The 15,068-nt window shown below is 37.9% G+C and overlaps 1 protein-coding gene across 1 annotated transcript in view; it reads left to right on the top strand.

The window, feature by feature from the left end:
* The window catches only part of ppp2r2aa (protein phosphatase 2, regulatory subunit B, alpha a), a 54,633-nt gene that overhangs the window by 19,369 nt on the left and 20,196 nt on the right, over positions 1 to 15,068 (top strand). The window contains exons 3-5 of the mRNA XM_034169823.1: positions 5,762 to 5,859; positions 5,970 to 6,135; positions 6,256 to 6,368. Coding sequence (XP_034025714.1) covers positions 5,762 to 5,859; positions 5,970 to 6,135; positions 6,256 to 6,368 — 377 coding nt within the window. The remainder of the gene's footprint in view (positions 1 to 5,761; positions 5,860 to 5,969; positions 6,136 to 6,255; positions 6,369 to 15,068) is intronic.

The following is a 15,068-nucleotide window of genomic DNA, read 5'->3' as shown; positions in this document are numbered from 1 at the left end:
GATGATGAAATCATTTTTCAAGATGATAATGCATCTTGCCATAGAGCAAAAACTGTGAAAACATTCCTTGCAAAAAGACACATAGGGTCAATGTCATGGCCTGCAAATAGTCTGGATCTTAATCCAATTGAAAATCTTTGGTGGAAGTTGAAGAAAATGGTCCATGACAAGGCTCCAACCTGCAAAGCTGATCTGGCAACAGCAATCAGAGAAAGTTGGAGCCAGATTGATGAAGAGTACTGTTTGTCACTCATTAAGTCCATGCCTCAGAGACTGCAAGCTGTTATAAAAGCCAGAGGTGGTGCAACAAAATACTAGTGATGTGTTGGAGCGTTCTTTTGTTTTTCATGATTCCATAATTTTTTCCTCAGAATTGAGTGAGTCCATATTTTTTCGCTCTGCTTGGTCTAAAAAAGTAACCGTTACTGACTGCCACAATTGTTTTCCTGATTTCGTATAGTGTTTCTTAAAGCCAGCAAGTTGCCATTTGAAATGACTTTAGTTTTGTGTCATGTCTGTGATCTGCTTTTTTCTACAAAATTAAACAACTGAATGAACATCCTCCGATGCCGGTGATTCCATAATTTTTGCCAGGGGTTGTATATGTTTTGTCTTATTGCTATAACTGCAGCTACCATTATTTTCATCGGTGAGTAAAATGATGATTGCCTTTTATAATAATTGGATATTTGATCTAAAATACAAAAATCTTTGTCCATTTGAATTTTTGTAGCACCTTTTGTGATGTTTAACTCCAACAACAAGCTTGTTTTTGTTGGTTTGCAGAAAGATATCACAAGGAAGGGAAAAAATTATTTTTGGCTAAATTTAGTGGCTGAGAGTAGGTAACTCAGTGGGATACCAACATGTATATCTATTCCAGATCATGCTACTCATCTGTGTCCTTGAACAAGACAGTTCAACTGTGTTGTCTCACTCCACCCAGCTGTATATTGGGTACCAGCCTTCATAGTAGAGAAGCTTGAATCTTCGACTGGAATGGGCTGCTTGACGCGAGGACGTTTCGCTTCAAATCGCAGAAACATCCTCAGCTAAAATTCTTGCTCTGGCAGTCTGACAAGAATTTTAGTCAGCAAGAATTTTCCAGTCAGCGCGGAGTTATCTGACCATGGGTCCGAAGAAGGCACTGACGGCGGAGGAGGGAGACAATATCAAAAAGTCCCTGGACTTTTTGTCTGAGGAAATCTCTGTTGTTAAAATGCAGCAGAAATCCATTATGGAGCTGGTGGAAGAAGTGAAGGCTCTCCGGATCCAGAATGCAGAGAAAGACCGGCGTCTGGTGTACCTGGAGAACCGTGTTGCGGAGTTGGAACAGTACACAAGGATGAACGACGTTATTATTACAGGAATTCATATTAAACCTCGATCCTACGCACGGGCGGTGTCAGAAGACAGCGGAGGGGAGGCCAGCGAGCAGGAGGCCAGCTCAGTGGAACAACAGGTGGCTGACTTCCTGCAATCTAAAGGTATTCAAATGGACTGTAATAACATTGAAGCGTGCCACCCCCTGCCCAGGAGAGAGGATGGAGACAAGCGAGCAGTTATAATGAGGTTTGTCAACAGAAAACATAAAATGGCATTGTTAAAACAAGGACGGAAACTTAAAGGAACAAACATATTCATCAATGAACATCTGACCAAAAGAAACGCAGACATCGCCAGGAAAGCTCGTTTCTTAAAAAAGCAGGGAAAAATTCAACAGACATGGACATCCAACTGCAAAACATTTATCAAATTGAATGGAACACCAGAACAAGCGAAGGTTATGGTAATCAGGAACATCGAGGATCTGGACAAATACGACCAATAAGGTATGAGGACACAAACACATCACAACACCATGACACAGACCAGAGGAACCTATTCATCTACTACATCATCTACATCTGGAGACAAGAAGGATATAACTCAAAGGATTGCTGATCATGGAAAAGTAGAACTGAGAACATTTAAATACACAGACCACAATGTACTGGACTTGGAGCACGATATAGACCCGGACAATAATTTCTTCTCAAATATCAATGACAGTTGTTGCTATTATACAGATGAACAGTTTAATCGGATCATTAAAACGGATAACAAATTATCAATAATCCATTTCAACAGCAGAAGTCTATATGCAAACTTTAACAACATTAAAGAATATTTAAGTCAATTTAAAAAAAATATTTAACATAATTGCTATATCAGAAACATGGATCAATGAAGATAAAGGAATGGATTTTGAACTGAATGGATATGAATTTAATTGTGTAAACAGAAAGAATAAGAGTGGAGGAGGAGTGGCTGTGTATGTGGATAAGAACATGGATTATAAAATAGTAGACAATATGACAACTGTGATTGATAACTTATTAGAATGTATAACTATTGAAATATGTGAAGAAAAAAGCAAAAATGTATTAGTCAGCTGTATATATAGATCACCAGGATCTAGTATTGAAACATTCACTGACTGTATGGGAAAAATGTTCTCAAAAACTAATCAAAAAACTGTTCATTTGTGGTGACTTCAATATTGATCTGCTCAATCCAAATAAGCATAAAATAACAGATGAATTTATCAGTATAATGTACAGTATGAGTTTATATCCAAAAATCACCAGCCCAAGCAGAATTACATCCCATAGTGCTACCTTAATTGATAATATATTCAGCAATGATATTGAGAATAACACTGTGAGTGGATTATTAATCAATGACATTAGTGATCATCTACCAGTTTTCATTGTTTATAATAGAAACCATCGGCGGAATCAGCCAGAGGAAAAAATAAAATACAGGCGAGTGCGGACAGAGGAAAACATGAACACACTAAAGAAGGATTTACAGGAGCAAAACTGGGAAAAGGTATACAGTGAAAGTGATGTTGATAGTGCATATGAAACTTTTTTTACAAATATTTACATCATTATATGATAAAAATTGTCCAATTAAACAAGACTACAGAAAACAAAAACTCCAAGATCGACCATGGATGACGAAAGGGTTACGAAATGCATGTAATAAGAAAAATACACTGTATAGAGAATTCATAAAACTAAAGACTAAAGAGGCAGAAAACAGTTTGTGAAGTTGGGGGAATATACATCATCATGCTTGGACAATGCTTGTGGCATCCCACAGGGGTCAGTATTGGGTCCAAAACTGTTTCTAATTTATATAAATGATATTGTCAATGTTTCCAAAATATTAAAATTAGTATTATTTGCAGATGACACAACCATTTTTTGTTCAGGGGGGGATTTGCAGGAGTTACTGAGGAGGATCAATATAGAAATGGGAAAATTGAAAATATGGTTTGACAAAAACAAATTATCATTAAACTTAAGTAAAACAAAATACATGTTATTTGGCTATTGTAATACAGACATACAGGTTCAGTTACAAGTTGAGGGGGTAGATATTGAAAGGGTACATGAAAATGAGTTTCTGGGGGTGATAATAGATGATAAGATAAACTGGAAGACTCATAAAACATATACAAAGTAAACTGTCAAGAAGCATTTCAGTTCTAAACAAAGCGAAACATATTCTGGACCACAACTCACTCCGCATTCTTTACTGCTCACTGGTTTTACCATATTTACAGTACTGTGCAGAGGTATGGGGTAATACTTATAAAGGTACAACACAATCACTATCAGTAATGCAGAAAAGATTTATACGAATTATTCATAATACTGGCTATAGAGATCATACAAATCCACTATTTTTACAATCCACATTCTTAAAATTCACAGACTTGGTTCATTTTCAAACAGTACAAATCGTGTATAAAGCAATAAACAATTTACTTCCAGCAAATATTAAAAATATGTTTTTTAACAGATCAGGGGATTACAGTCTGAGGGAGAAATTTAATTTAAAGCATCAGTGGGCACAAACAACATTAAAAGGTTTCTGTATTTCTGTCTGTGGGGTGAGGATGTGGAACAGATTGGGAGTGGGGCTCAAGCAATGTCCAAGCATGAACCAGTTCAAACAGCGGTACAAAAATGTTGTTTTCTAGGTATAGGGTGGAGGAAGGGTAATGAGGGTTAGGGTGTTTTTGATTTTTGCTTCGGCTTGTAAATGTATAGTATTTTGTATGTAAGTAGGTATGTGTAGGTGTATATTTATGTTTGTGTATATATGTGTGTATATATATATATATATATATATTTTGATATCGGTTTAGGTGTGTAGGAATCTATGTGTATATGTGGCAAAGGGTATTACTGGTTGTGGGGAAGAAGGGGTAGGGATAAATAAGCTGATGGTTCACCCTACCCCTTTTCGGACATGTTGGGTACACAGTAGGAACTTTTTTGTTGTTGTCTTTACTGATCTATCTTGTAATTGTTGTATCAAATGTTCGAAATAAATAGTTTTCATTCATGTTATGGAATCCATGGTACCAATGGCCCTTGGGGCCTATACAGGACTTACTTTTTCAATTCTTAAGAGAAGGTTTAATCTGACATACGCAAGAAACTGTAAAAGTGTTGGGCAGTGCCAGGCAGTATAAGGCTCTTTGTTATACTTTATGGAAGGAATAGGCATCACTCTGTCGGCCCATCTATCCATGAGTATTGTAGGCTCAACTCTTCCTAAACCAGTTTATGGTAGCATACCAAAGCATTTTGGCATGAAAGAAAATAATTCTGGTCAGTTAGTTTACCAAGGTTTACATTTTTAGAAATCCAAGATGGCGGCAATAACAACTTCTTGAAAAATTTAAAACATTTTTTGAATTATTCATTTCATAAGCTTTCTAAAAATGTTTTTCAAATCTACAATAAAATATTTAACAGCCCTGTGAATCATTACATAGGGAACCTGGATATATTAAGCTTCAGCTGTATTTATTACAACTGAAAGATAAATATTTATATCCTGGGGGGGTGTGCAGAAATCACCCTGTTTATCCATCTGTCCATTAATCTTGTAAGCACAACTCCTAAGCTGCTTTGCGTTATTTCAATGAAACACATAACACAATAATTCTGGTCCCACATCTTCAAGGGAAAATAATTGGACTTTTGTGTTATTATTTTATACATCATATGTAGGGTTCAGTTTAACACACCTGTTTCTCAAACATGTGTTTCTCAGATTCAGGCCCACTGAACAAATAAAAAAAGACTATGAAGTCATTTTTAAATTGTTTGAGAAGTAATTTCAGTTACAATGTGATTGTTAATTTAAAATAAATTTAAAATTTTGCTGAGTTATTTTTTATTGATTATATCACAGACCACAAGGGGTCGCTCACAGACCACCAGTGGGCTGCAGACCACTTTTAAGAAAGGCTGCTCTGCACTGACAAAAAGGAAGTATGGTTTAAAATAAGTACATTGGTTGCACATGATCAAAATGTGTTCAATGTGATGAAATAACAGAATTTTCTTCAACCACGAGGCTAATCCACCGTGCTGCCAAACAATGATGCCATTTGGACACATGTACATATTTAAATCAAGTAAATCCAACAGACTTGTTTTTCAATGTACAGTAAAATGATTCTGTAATTGTTTTCAATGAAAGTGATTTGTTTATGTTTTTGTTTTGCTGTTTTTGCATTTCTGAGCACCTCGCATTTTACCTTCGCATTTTTTTATTAATATCAAGATATTAATTTTTGGTGATTACCACTGGGCCTGAAAAGAATTCTGTAGGAAACACTGCAGCAGGTTCCATATGGTGTTTGAAAGTTGAGTGGGTGTTTCATATAGTTGCTGTGTCTCATTGACAGCTGACATCATTTCCACGGTGGAATTCAATCACACTGGAGAGCTACTAGCCACTGGGGACAAAGGGGGTCGTGTTGTCATTTTCCAGCAGGAGCCAGAGGTAAACTAGTGTAAACTTATGAAATAGAAGCATAGGCAAAAGTTTTTCTTGTTCTCAGCAGAGGTTCATTTTTGTCACGGTGCGACTCAACCTGTTCTGTCATTGTTTAGAGTAAGAATCAGCCACAGTGCCGAGGAGAGTACAATGTTTACAGCACCTTCCAGAGCCATGAGCCCGAATTTGACTACCTGAAGAGCCTTGAGATTGAGGAGAAGATCAACAAGATTCGATGGCTGCCTCAACAGAATGCTGCACAGTTCCTTTTGTCGACAAATGGTGAGGAAACTGGTTTTAAATGAACCTGTTCATTGCAGGAATTAAGAGTTGGTGTTACATAGTGCAATGGAAGATGCACATTTTGTATACGCTTAGCTGAATTTCTATTTCTTACTTCAGACAAAACCATAAAACTGTGGAAAATTAGTGAACGTGACAAGAGACCAGAGGGCTACAATTTAAAGGAAGAAGATGGGCGATACAGAGATCCAAACTCTGTTACATCACTACGGGTTTGTATCAGTGGGCACTGTATTTCTTAAACATGCTTTAACATGTCATATTTGTATATATATTGAGGTATTTTGTGCACTTAAGAAATGACGGTAATGCAGTTGATGAAGTCTTGCTTAGTGTCAGATTGCTTAAACTCTTCCTCATTTGTGTAGTACTCTTTCTGCACCAAAGTGCTGACAAAGTGTCAGGTTACTAAAGAAATTAAATAAGTAGCTGTAGGAGAATTTTGGCATCAGTCTCTTTGCAGATATTTGACAACCGATTGGCTGCAATTGTGGTGCAAAAGCCTCAATTGGGGCCTGAAATGTGTAACAGGTGTTGATGAGTAGTAGAGGTACCATTGTAATGTCAACAAAAAGCACAACCTGTTTATTTGATCCTATACCAACAAAACTGTTTAAGTACCTGTGGCCTACTCTTGGGCCGACTGTGCTGGAAATTATTAATCTTTCTTTAACTTCTGGATCTGTTCCTAAATGTTTCAAATCTGCAGTGATTAAACCATTACTTAAGAAACCTAATCTTGACCTTAGTGTATTGACAAACTATCGGCCGATATCAAATCTATCAGTTTTCTCTAAAATTCTGGAAAAAGTGGTGTCACGGCAGCTCATAGACTATCTTACTGAGAATAATCTCTTTGAGCCACTGCAGTCTGCTTTTAGAAAATATCATACCACAGAGACGGCTCTCACTAAAGTGGTGAATGATCTTCTGCTTACAATGGATTCGGACACCACTATGGTTCTGTTGCTGTTAGATCTCAGTGCTGCATTTGATACAGTGGATCATCATATTCTACTTGATAGGCTGGAAAATCATTTTGGGATTACTGGGAGTGCCCTTGCATGGCTGACCTCATACTTGACCAGTCGTTATCACTGTGTTTTGTACAGTAACACTACCTCTAACCTTAGTGACATGAAATTTGGGGTTCCACAGGGGTCTGTCTTAGGCCCCCTGCTTTTCTCCCTTTATATAGCACCCTTGGGCACATATTGCGGCGTGTTGGGATTACCTTTCACTGCTATGCAGATGATACTCAGTTATACATGCCGATAACTGCTGGTAATCTCGTTCACATAAAATCCTTAGAAGATTGCCTTGCAGCAGTGAGAAGTTGGATGTCTAGAAACTTCCTACTTTTAAACTCTGATAAGACTGAAATGATGGTTCTTGGTCCAGTTAGACATCGGCATCAATTTGACCAGTTAACACTCAGCCTAGGCCATGGGTTAAAGTTCTCCGTCACCGCGACAGATTTCCGTCATTTGGAAAATTTAACCACACATACGCATGCGCACGTGGTGTCATGCGTGTTTTGGAGCTGAAATATGATAGTCTCACTGTCAAAGCAACATCCCATTTTGCGCTAATCAAAACAGCAGCAATGTCAGCGTGGACTGCAGAGGAAGGGACTGTGTGAATTTTCACTCCTCTCCGCTCTGTTTACTGCTTGCTATGAGCCACTGTCCTTCTCCTCTCTGTCTTCATGGGAACATTGGCAAACACTCCCCAAGTAGAGCGAGGCGTGGCTTTGCTTTGAACCAATGAAGCAATGATCCGACTCTGCTTCGATGGTTTGTCGCTTTATCTTAATTTTCCCCCGCTAAAACCCTAAAGAGCATATGTCTGTGAGTAATATTTACCTTTTTTATATTAAACCGACCTGTTATGGTCTTCTAAAACAGTTGATAGATGTATTTTAGAACTTAAAAATGGGGCCGATGCTAACACGTTAGCATGTCTATGGCGTTTTCAATGATAAAGTTAGCATTAAGCTGTTCGCATGTCAGCACAGTTTGTGTGCATGTTTTCTGTATAATAAATAATGGCTTAGTGTTTGTTGTCGTAAAAGAGTCAAATGTATTATGAATTATAATTTATTTATTTTTATTTATACATTAATAATAATAATAATCAGAAGAATCAGAATCGCCTTTATTGTCATTGTAATTTCCATTACGAGATTTGAGTGCAACTACAAAAAGGTGCTTTCCGTGGTGCGAGTAAGTTTTAGCCAAATGAAAGATCGTGAAATTTAACAGTAGATTATTCAGAGTATATGCACAACTAATATAAACATAAGGTAAAATGAAATATGAACGAAGTAATGTAAAACGAGAATTATATACAACTGCTTAAGTTTAATGACAATTTGTTTTGGTCAAACCACATCTAAGCTGTGTTTTTACACAAAAAATAAAATGCAGTAAATTGCACATTTGTGTCTTTTTCATGAAAATAACTTATTAAAGATCACATATTACACTTTAGTCAGGCCTTTAAAATACTTTTGTGGACTCTTGCTGTAATATGTTGTCAGTGGTTGAGATAGTTTCTGTAGGCATCTAAAAATGCTCATAATCTGATGAAACCTGATGGAAATCTCTTAAAATGAAACAAAACATTATTCGAGGTATGTTTTTGATGAGAATATAACATCATAACTTTATTACAAGGTCAAACGTTGATGTTGCGTGATAAAGTCCTTTTAATAATAACTCACTTCAAGAAATAATGGCAAAACTCACATGTAAGTTAAAAAAAAAAAATGATCGATTACTCGTTAGTTGCAGCCCCAGTTTGTTTTAGGAGTGAGAGCATTTTACAGATTAAATGTGAATAAGCCAGTTTTGAGGTTCTCAGTGCGCATGCGTTTTCAAAACTGGTGACAGTGTTACTTTGTGCACAGCAGAACAACGTTGTCAGTTGCTTTAGGCCCTAATTTTGTATTTTATTGACTGTACAGCGACACAGCACCCATTTGGTGGATTCACCGGATTAGAACAAATCAAAATACTACAGAAGACAAAGAATTTTTACTTGACAGTTTGAAGTGCGTTTTCTTTGTTTCAGAAGACTTCATACCCATTAAAATTCACCAGAATATACTAAATTTGACTTGATCTTTTAAAAAAATTCTGGGAGAGGACCCCCCATAATCAATAGTGTGTTTTTACTTCACAGATTAAACTGACTTTTCTTTGTTTCAGTGGGCTTCATACTCATTAAAATTCACCAGAATATACAAAATTTGACTTGCTCTTTTAAAAAAATTCTGTGGGAGATCCCCCAGACCCCCATAGTTTGAAGTGAGTTTTCTTTGTGTCAGAGGGCTTCATACCCATTAAAACTAACCAGAATATACAAAATTTGACTTGCTTTTTTTAAAATAATTCTGGGGGAGATCCCCCAGACGCCCCATAATCATTACTGTGTTTTTACTTAACAGTTTGAAGTGAGTTTTCTTTGTTTCGGAGGGCTTCATACCCATTAAAATTCACCAGAATATACAAAATTTGACTTGCTTTTTAAAAAAAAAAATTCTGGGGGAGATCCCCCAGACCCCCCATAATCAGTACTGTGTTTTTACTTCACAGATTAAAGTGAGTTTTATTTGATTCAGAGGGCTTCATACCCATTAAAATTCACCAAAATATACAAAATTTGACTTGGTCTTTAAAAAAATGTTCTGAATCAAGACTACACCCCACCCCCACCACCCTTTGATGTACCTTTATGTTCAGGTTTTGCATTCTTTTTATGCTTTGTCTGTCTCTCCTTAGAGGCTATTTAGAATTGATCTGTATGCTGTATAATGTGTTTATTGTATTTATTGAGGAAAAAACAGTATGTGCCCCCACTGCGCCACATTTTAGGGAATTGCTGGCATTGATTTTTGCCAGGAAAATATTTCAGTCAGATGAAAATTTATTGCTTTAACCCATGGCCTAGGCTCGTGTGTCATACATCACACTGACAAAGTGAGGAACCTTGGGGTAATTTTTGATCCTTCGTTGTCCTTTGGCCTCCACATTAGAAATGTTAGTAGGACTGCTTTCTTCCACCTGCGAAATATAGCAAAGATTCGTCCCATCCTGTCTATGGCTGATGCTGAGACCCTGATCCATGCATTTGTCTCTTCTAGATTGGACTACTGCAATGTTCTATTTTCTGGTTTACCGCAGTCTAGCATTAGGAGCCTCCAATTGGTTTAAAATGCTGCAGCCAGACTTTTGACATGAAGCAGAAAGTTGGACCACATTACACCCATTTTGGCGTCTCTTCACTGGCTTCCTGTCCCAGTGAGATCAGATTTTAAGGTTCTGCTACTAACCTATAAAATTATTCATGGACTGGCACCTCCCTACCTAGCTGACCTAATTAAATCTTACATACCGGCCTGGGCTTTACGTTCTCAGGGTGCAGGACTACTTTGTGTCCCTAAGGTGAATAAGAAGTCTGTGGGTCACAGAGCTTTCTCTTATCGTGCCCCTGTTCTGTGGAATGATCTCCCTGCGTCAGTAAAACAGATTCTGTGGAGATTTTCAAGTCCAGACTTAAGATGCACTTATTTTCCCTTTCATATGGCTACCATACTGGTACAGTTTTGTTTTACGCTTTTTATTCTTTTAATTCATTTATTAGTAATTGGAGCGGGCTGCGGCCTCAACTTTACCTAAATTCTGGGTCTTTTAGTGAAGTTTAGGGCTAGTGGCCGGCGATCACCTTAGTATTTCTCTGTTTTTCTTGTTGTTTAATGCTGGCAAATTATACAGTATTTTGTTGTCTTTCTGATGCCTAATTCTGTTTTTTCTCTCTGTTTAAGGTGCAGCTCCATCCAGAGATGGGAGTTGTATTCGTGTTGGCGATCGTCCTGTCCTGTGCGCCAGTAGCATTTCTTGTATATTTGTCCATGAATTGTTTTGTGAATTGTTCTGTAATTTATGTTTGTGGCATGGCCCAAGCAGAGGGTCACTACTTTGAGTCTGGTCTGCTTGAGATTTCTTCCTCAGAGGGAGTTTTTCCTTACCACTGTTGCTCTGGGGGTTGTTAACGTTAGACCTTACCTGTATGAAGCGCTTTGAGGCAACTCTGTTGTGATTTGGCGCTATATAATTGAAAATAAATTGAAATTGAAAATTGTAGCTCACTGTGAGCTGTCAGGAAAGTTTTTAACATTTTAAAAATATGTGGTAATATGTAGCAAAAGTCAGTGCATGTGAGCCATAGGAGCGTGATTTATTTCAAGAAGTACTCGTAAAAAAAAGATGCATGGTGTGTGCAGTCTGGCACGCGGCAGCATCTAAGAAACTGGACCATCACCTTATCTGTCTCTTCACTGCCGCGTGCCAGACTGCACACACCATGCATCTTTTTTTTTTATGAGTACTTCTTGAAATAAATCATTTCTGTTTGAATGTGGATTTGAGTGCGGCGTTATTTTGTGTTAGGCTGCGGTGTATTCTAAAATTAAAATACAATACAGATTGTGCTGTTTATGAAGCACCAGTGGGGGATTTCATTGCAGTGAGGTGCAAGTGATTGTAAGCTCTCTCTCTCTCTCTCTCTCTCTCTCTCTCTCTCTCTCTCTCTCTCTCTCTCTCTCTCTCTCTCATCTCTCTCTCTCTCTCCTCTCTCTCTCTCTCTCTCTCTCTCTCTCTCTCTCTCTCTCTCTCTCTCTCTCTCTCTCTCTCTCTCTCTCTCTCTCTCTCTCTCTCTCTCTCTCTCTCTCTCTCTCTCTCTCTCTCTCTCCTCTCTCTCTCTCTCCCTCCTCCTCTCTCTCTCTCTCTCTCCCCCTCCTCTCTCCTCTCTCTCTCTCTCTCTCTGTGTGTGAGAGAGAAATGATTTATTCAGAGCCTCGTCATTGTGCACTGCAGCAGAAGACAGTTTTCAGTTATATCTGTGGATGTTAGCTCATTGTACAATGCACACTGGGTTACAACTTTTTTACAATCCCCTAGTCCTGTATCATAGTCTTTTGTGCTTTTGCTAGAAAACAATGAAAATCAATGTATGTTTGTTTGTTTGTTGTGGAGGGGGGGGGGGGTGATCTAAAAAGTTCACCCATGACTAACATTCGGTTAAATTTTAGTGGATTTCCAAAAACCAATTTAAAAAAAAAGGGGGGGGGGGGGGGGGGACAAGGATAATGTCTCAGCAAAACAATATAATCATCACTGAAGTCTTAAAAATGCTCAAAAGTGCTATACAATCTTATCAGAAATATTCAAACAAGTTGTGCATAAGAGAACAAACATGGGTTCATGGATGAACTCTTTTAAAGATAGCTCAAAAGTGAATTCATTTTATTTACATATGCATAAACGCCCTTCTAAATATAATACAGGAAATTGTTCTTGAGGAAACAAATTAAGTTGTATCCCTCATGCACACAGTGCTGCGCACAGGCCCAGCAGCTCATGTCAAGGGGCTGCATACAAATTTGTTTGTAGTTTGCACTAATCTGCTGTATAGACAGCACAGTGGTTTAGTTGGTAGCACTGTTGCCTCACAGCAAAAAGGTCATGGGATTGATTCCAGCCTGTGGCTTTTCTGTCTGGTGTTCTCCCCGTGTTTGTGTGGTTTCCTCCGGGTGCTCCGGCTTCCCACATCTAAAAATAGGCAGGTTGGGTAAATTGGAAACTTCAGAATTGTCCACGTCTCCCTTGTAAAAGAGATCTTGATCTCAGTGGGACTAACCTGGGTAAATAAAGATTAAATTAAGTAGATATGATACACTAGTTTAGAGGGCTGTTGTAAGAAATTAGGCCTGATTTCCTCATTTTTGGAATCAGGAAGGCGATCTGAGTCAAAAATCTGCAGTGGGAGACCATCATATATATATATATATATATATATATACACACACACACAGAGAGATTTATGTGTACCAATAAAACATTAAATTCCATTGCAACACTATATTTTATTCGTATCATCCATTTGTGCAGGTGCACTGTTGTGCTTTTAACACCCCTCTCACACCTTGATGATTTAGCAGGCATATGTCGGTCGTATTAAAAATGCTTGCATACACCTAATATGTTATGGCTAAGTTTTGTATAAGTTAAAAGTACGCTGATATATGTTGTAATATGCTGAGTACCTTTAAAGTTTTTGGTCATGTACAATATTTTCACCGTATACCAGCGTATAACTTGTATGTTCCGCACATGTGGGACATAAGTTGTGGGTAAGTTATGCAATTGTTCACACAAGTTTCTTGTAATTTGCTCATAAGTAGAAATACGTCCAATGATTGGCTGAAAGCTGCAGTCCTCATGCAATCAGACTTTCAAATATTAAAACTATTTACACATAGAATAAATATAAAGTCTTAATCTTACCTGTTATGTCATTTCAGTCAGGTTCATCGTCACATCCTGACGAAAACTTGTCCACATAAAGCGTCCTGATTTTGGAAAACGACATCTGAAAATACAGTTCCTTGTTGTGGCTAAAGAAACATAAAAGCATAGTTCCTCTGTGGGTTTTCTGCTCCTGGTGCATTTCTGAGCCTGAACAACAATAATCGTTGCAGAGGGACTAATCAGACGGGGCCGGGGGGGATTGATCAGGCTGCGACGCCGGTGCTTTGCGCCACAACAAGACAGTTAACTTGTTTTCAAAGTTGAAAGAGTCACAGTGCCTCATTCATTGATTCATTCATTCATTCATTCATGTCAGCATTTAACACAGATATCAGTCGATAATTTTTTCACGCAATGAAAAGAAATCCCTTGATCCACCAAGACTAAATTAAAACGTTAAATTACTCTGGCCTTTGTGTGGAGGGGCAAAACTGTGCGATAGCGTACATGCGCTCAGTGACGTACCAGGGCTGTGAAAACTGCGGGATTCTGCGGATTTTGTCATGGGGGTGGGGGGGGGGGGGGTGTTAGTGATGTATTCTTTAATCGTGAACATCACTGAGTTTTTAAAATGCTTATCGCAAAGCGTTCTCTTTTTTTGCGACATCGTGTAAGTTTTATAAATCCGCGAACACTGATCTGTGTGTTACAGATACAAATCAGTTTCCTCGGATCCACGGAGTTTAGCGGAAGAAAAATGCCACTCACAGCATAGCTGTTACGACAGTTGTCGTAAAGCAGGACTGGTTGGTTGCTGCGGCGACGCTGTGTGGCTCCTGTGCGGCGCTTAAGCTAAATGTAGCATGTGGACATCCCAAACTTTTAGAGCTTTCAAGTTTTTAAAAGATTTGTGCAGCATGTCTGTGTCACGGCCCGACATCGGACAGAGAAGATGGCGAGAAAGACTGTTTGAAAAAGTCTTATAAGGCCAAGAATCCGTGGAATCGTCGCTGGCTTCATCAACACACCTGAAAGATAAAAGAAACGGGAAAAGTGAAATGTAGCCTCTCAGGAAAACACGGTAAGAATTTCCCCTCTCCCTGGAAAATAAACATTCTGCTGTTCAAACAGGATTTTAGATAAGATTATGTGACTTTTTTCACTAATCTAGACTTTCTTTCATTGTAAAAAAAGACATTGTGGCTTTGATTGGATTTAGGCTGCATGAATTTACACAAGAATATAAGTGACTTTTTAAAATAAGGTATGTTATTAATATTTTACTGTGATTTTCCAAATATTCTACAAACTTTAGCTGTGGTTTTTGAAATGCTCTAACAGTCTTTTCAGTCTTTATAAATTTCATGCAGTTTAATTGTTCTGAGTTAATGCATAATTTGGTTTACAATTAAAAGGAAAATCATTTCAGTCCTACTTCCACGTCATATTCTGTTCTTTCAACATGATCATTGACAGGTCAAATAAAAGTTTGAATGTAGGATCATTTAAATATGCACTAATTTCGAGATTTGTTCTTCCAGGAGATGCTGAAAATGTATCATTAGATAAAAATTTAATTCTGTGGCCCCACAGGGCCCT

This window comes from Thalassophryne amazonica, chromosome 5 (genome assembly GCF_902500255.1).
Source record: "Thalassophryne amazonica chromosome 5, fThaAma1.1, whole genome shotgun sequence".
NCBI classification, from domain to species: Eukaryota; Metazoa; Chordata; class Actinopteri; order Batrachoidiformes; family Batrachoididae; genus Thalassophryne; species Thalassophryne amazonica.
This window is presented reverse-complemented; position numbering and strand designations above follow the sequence as displayed.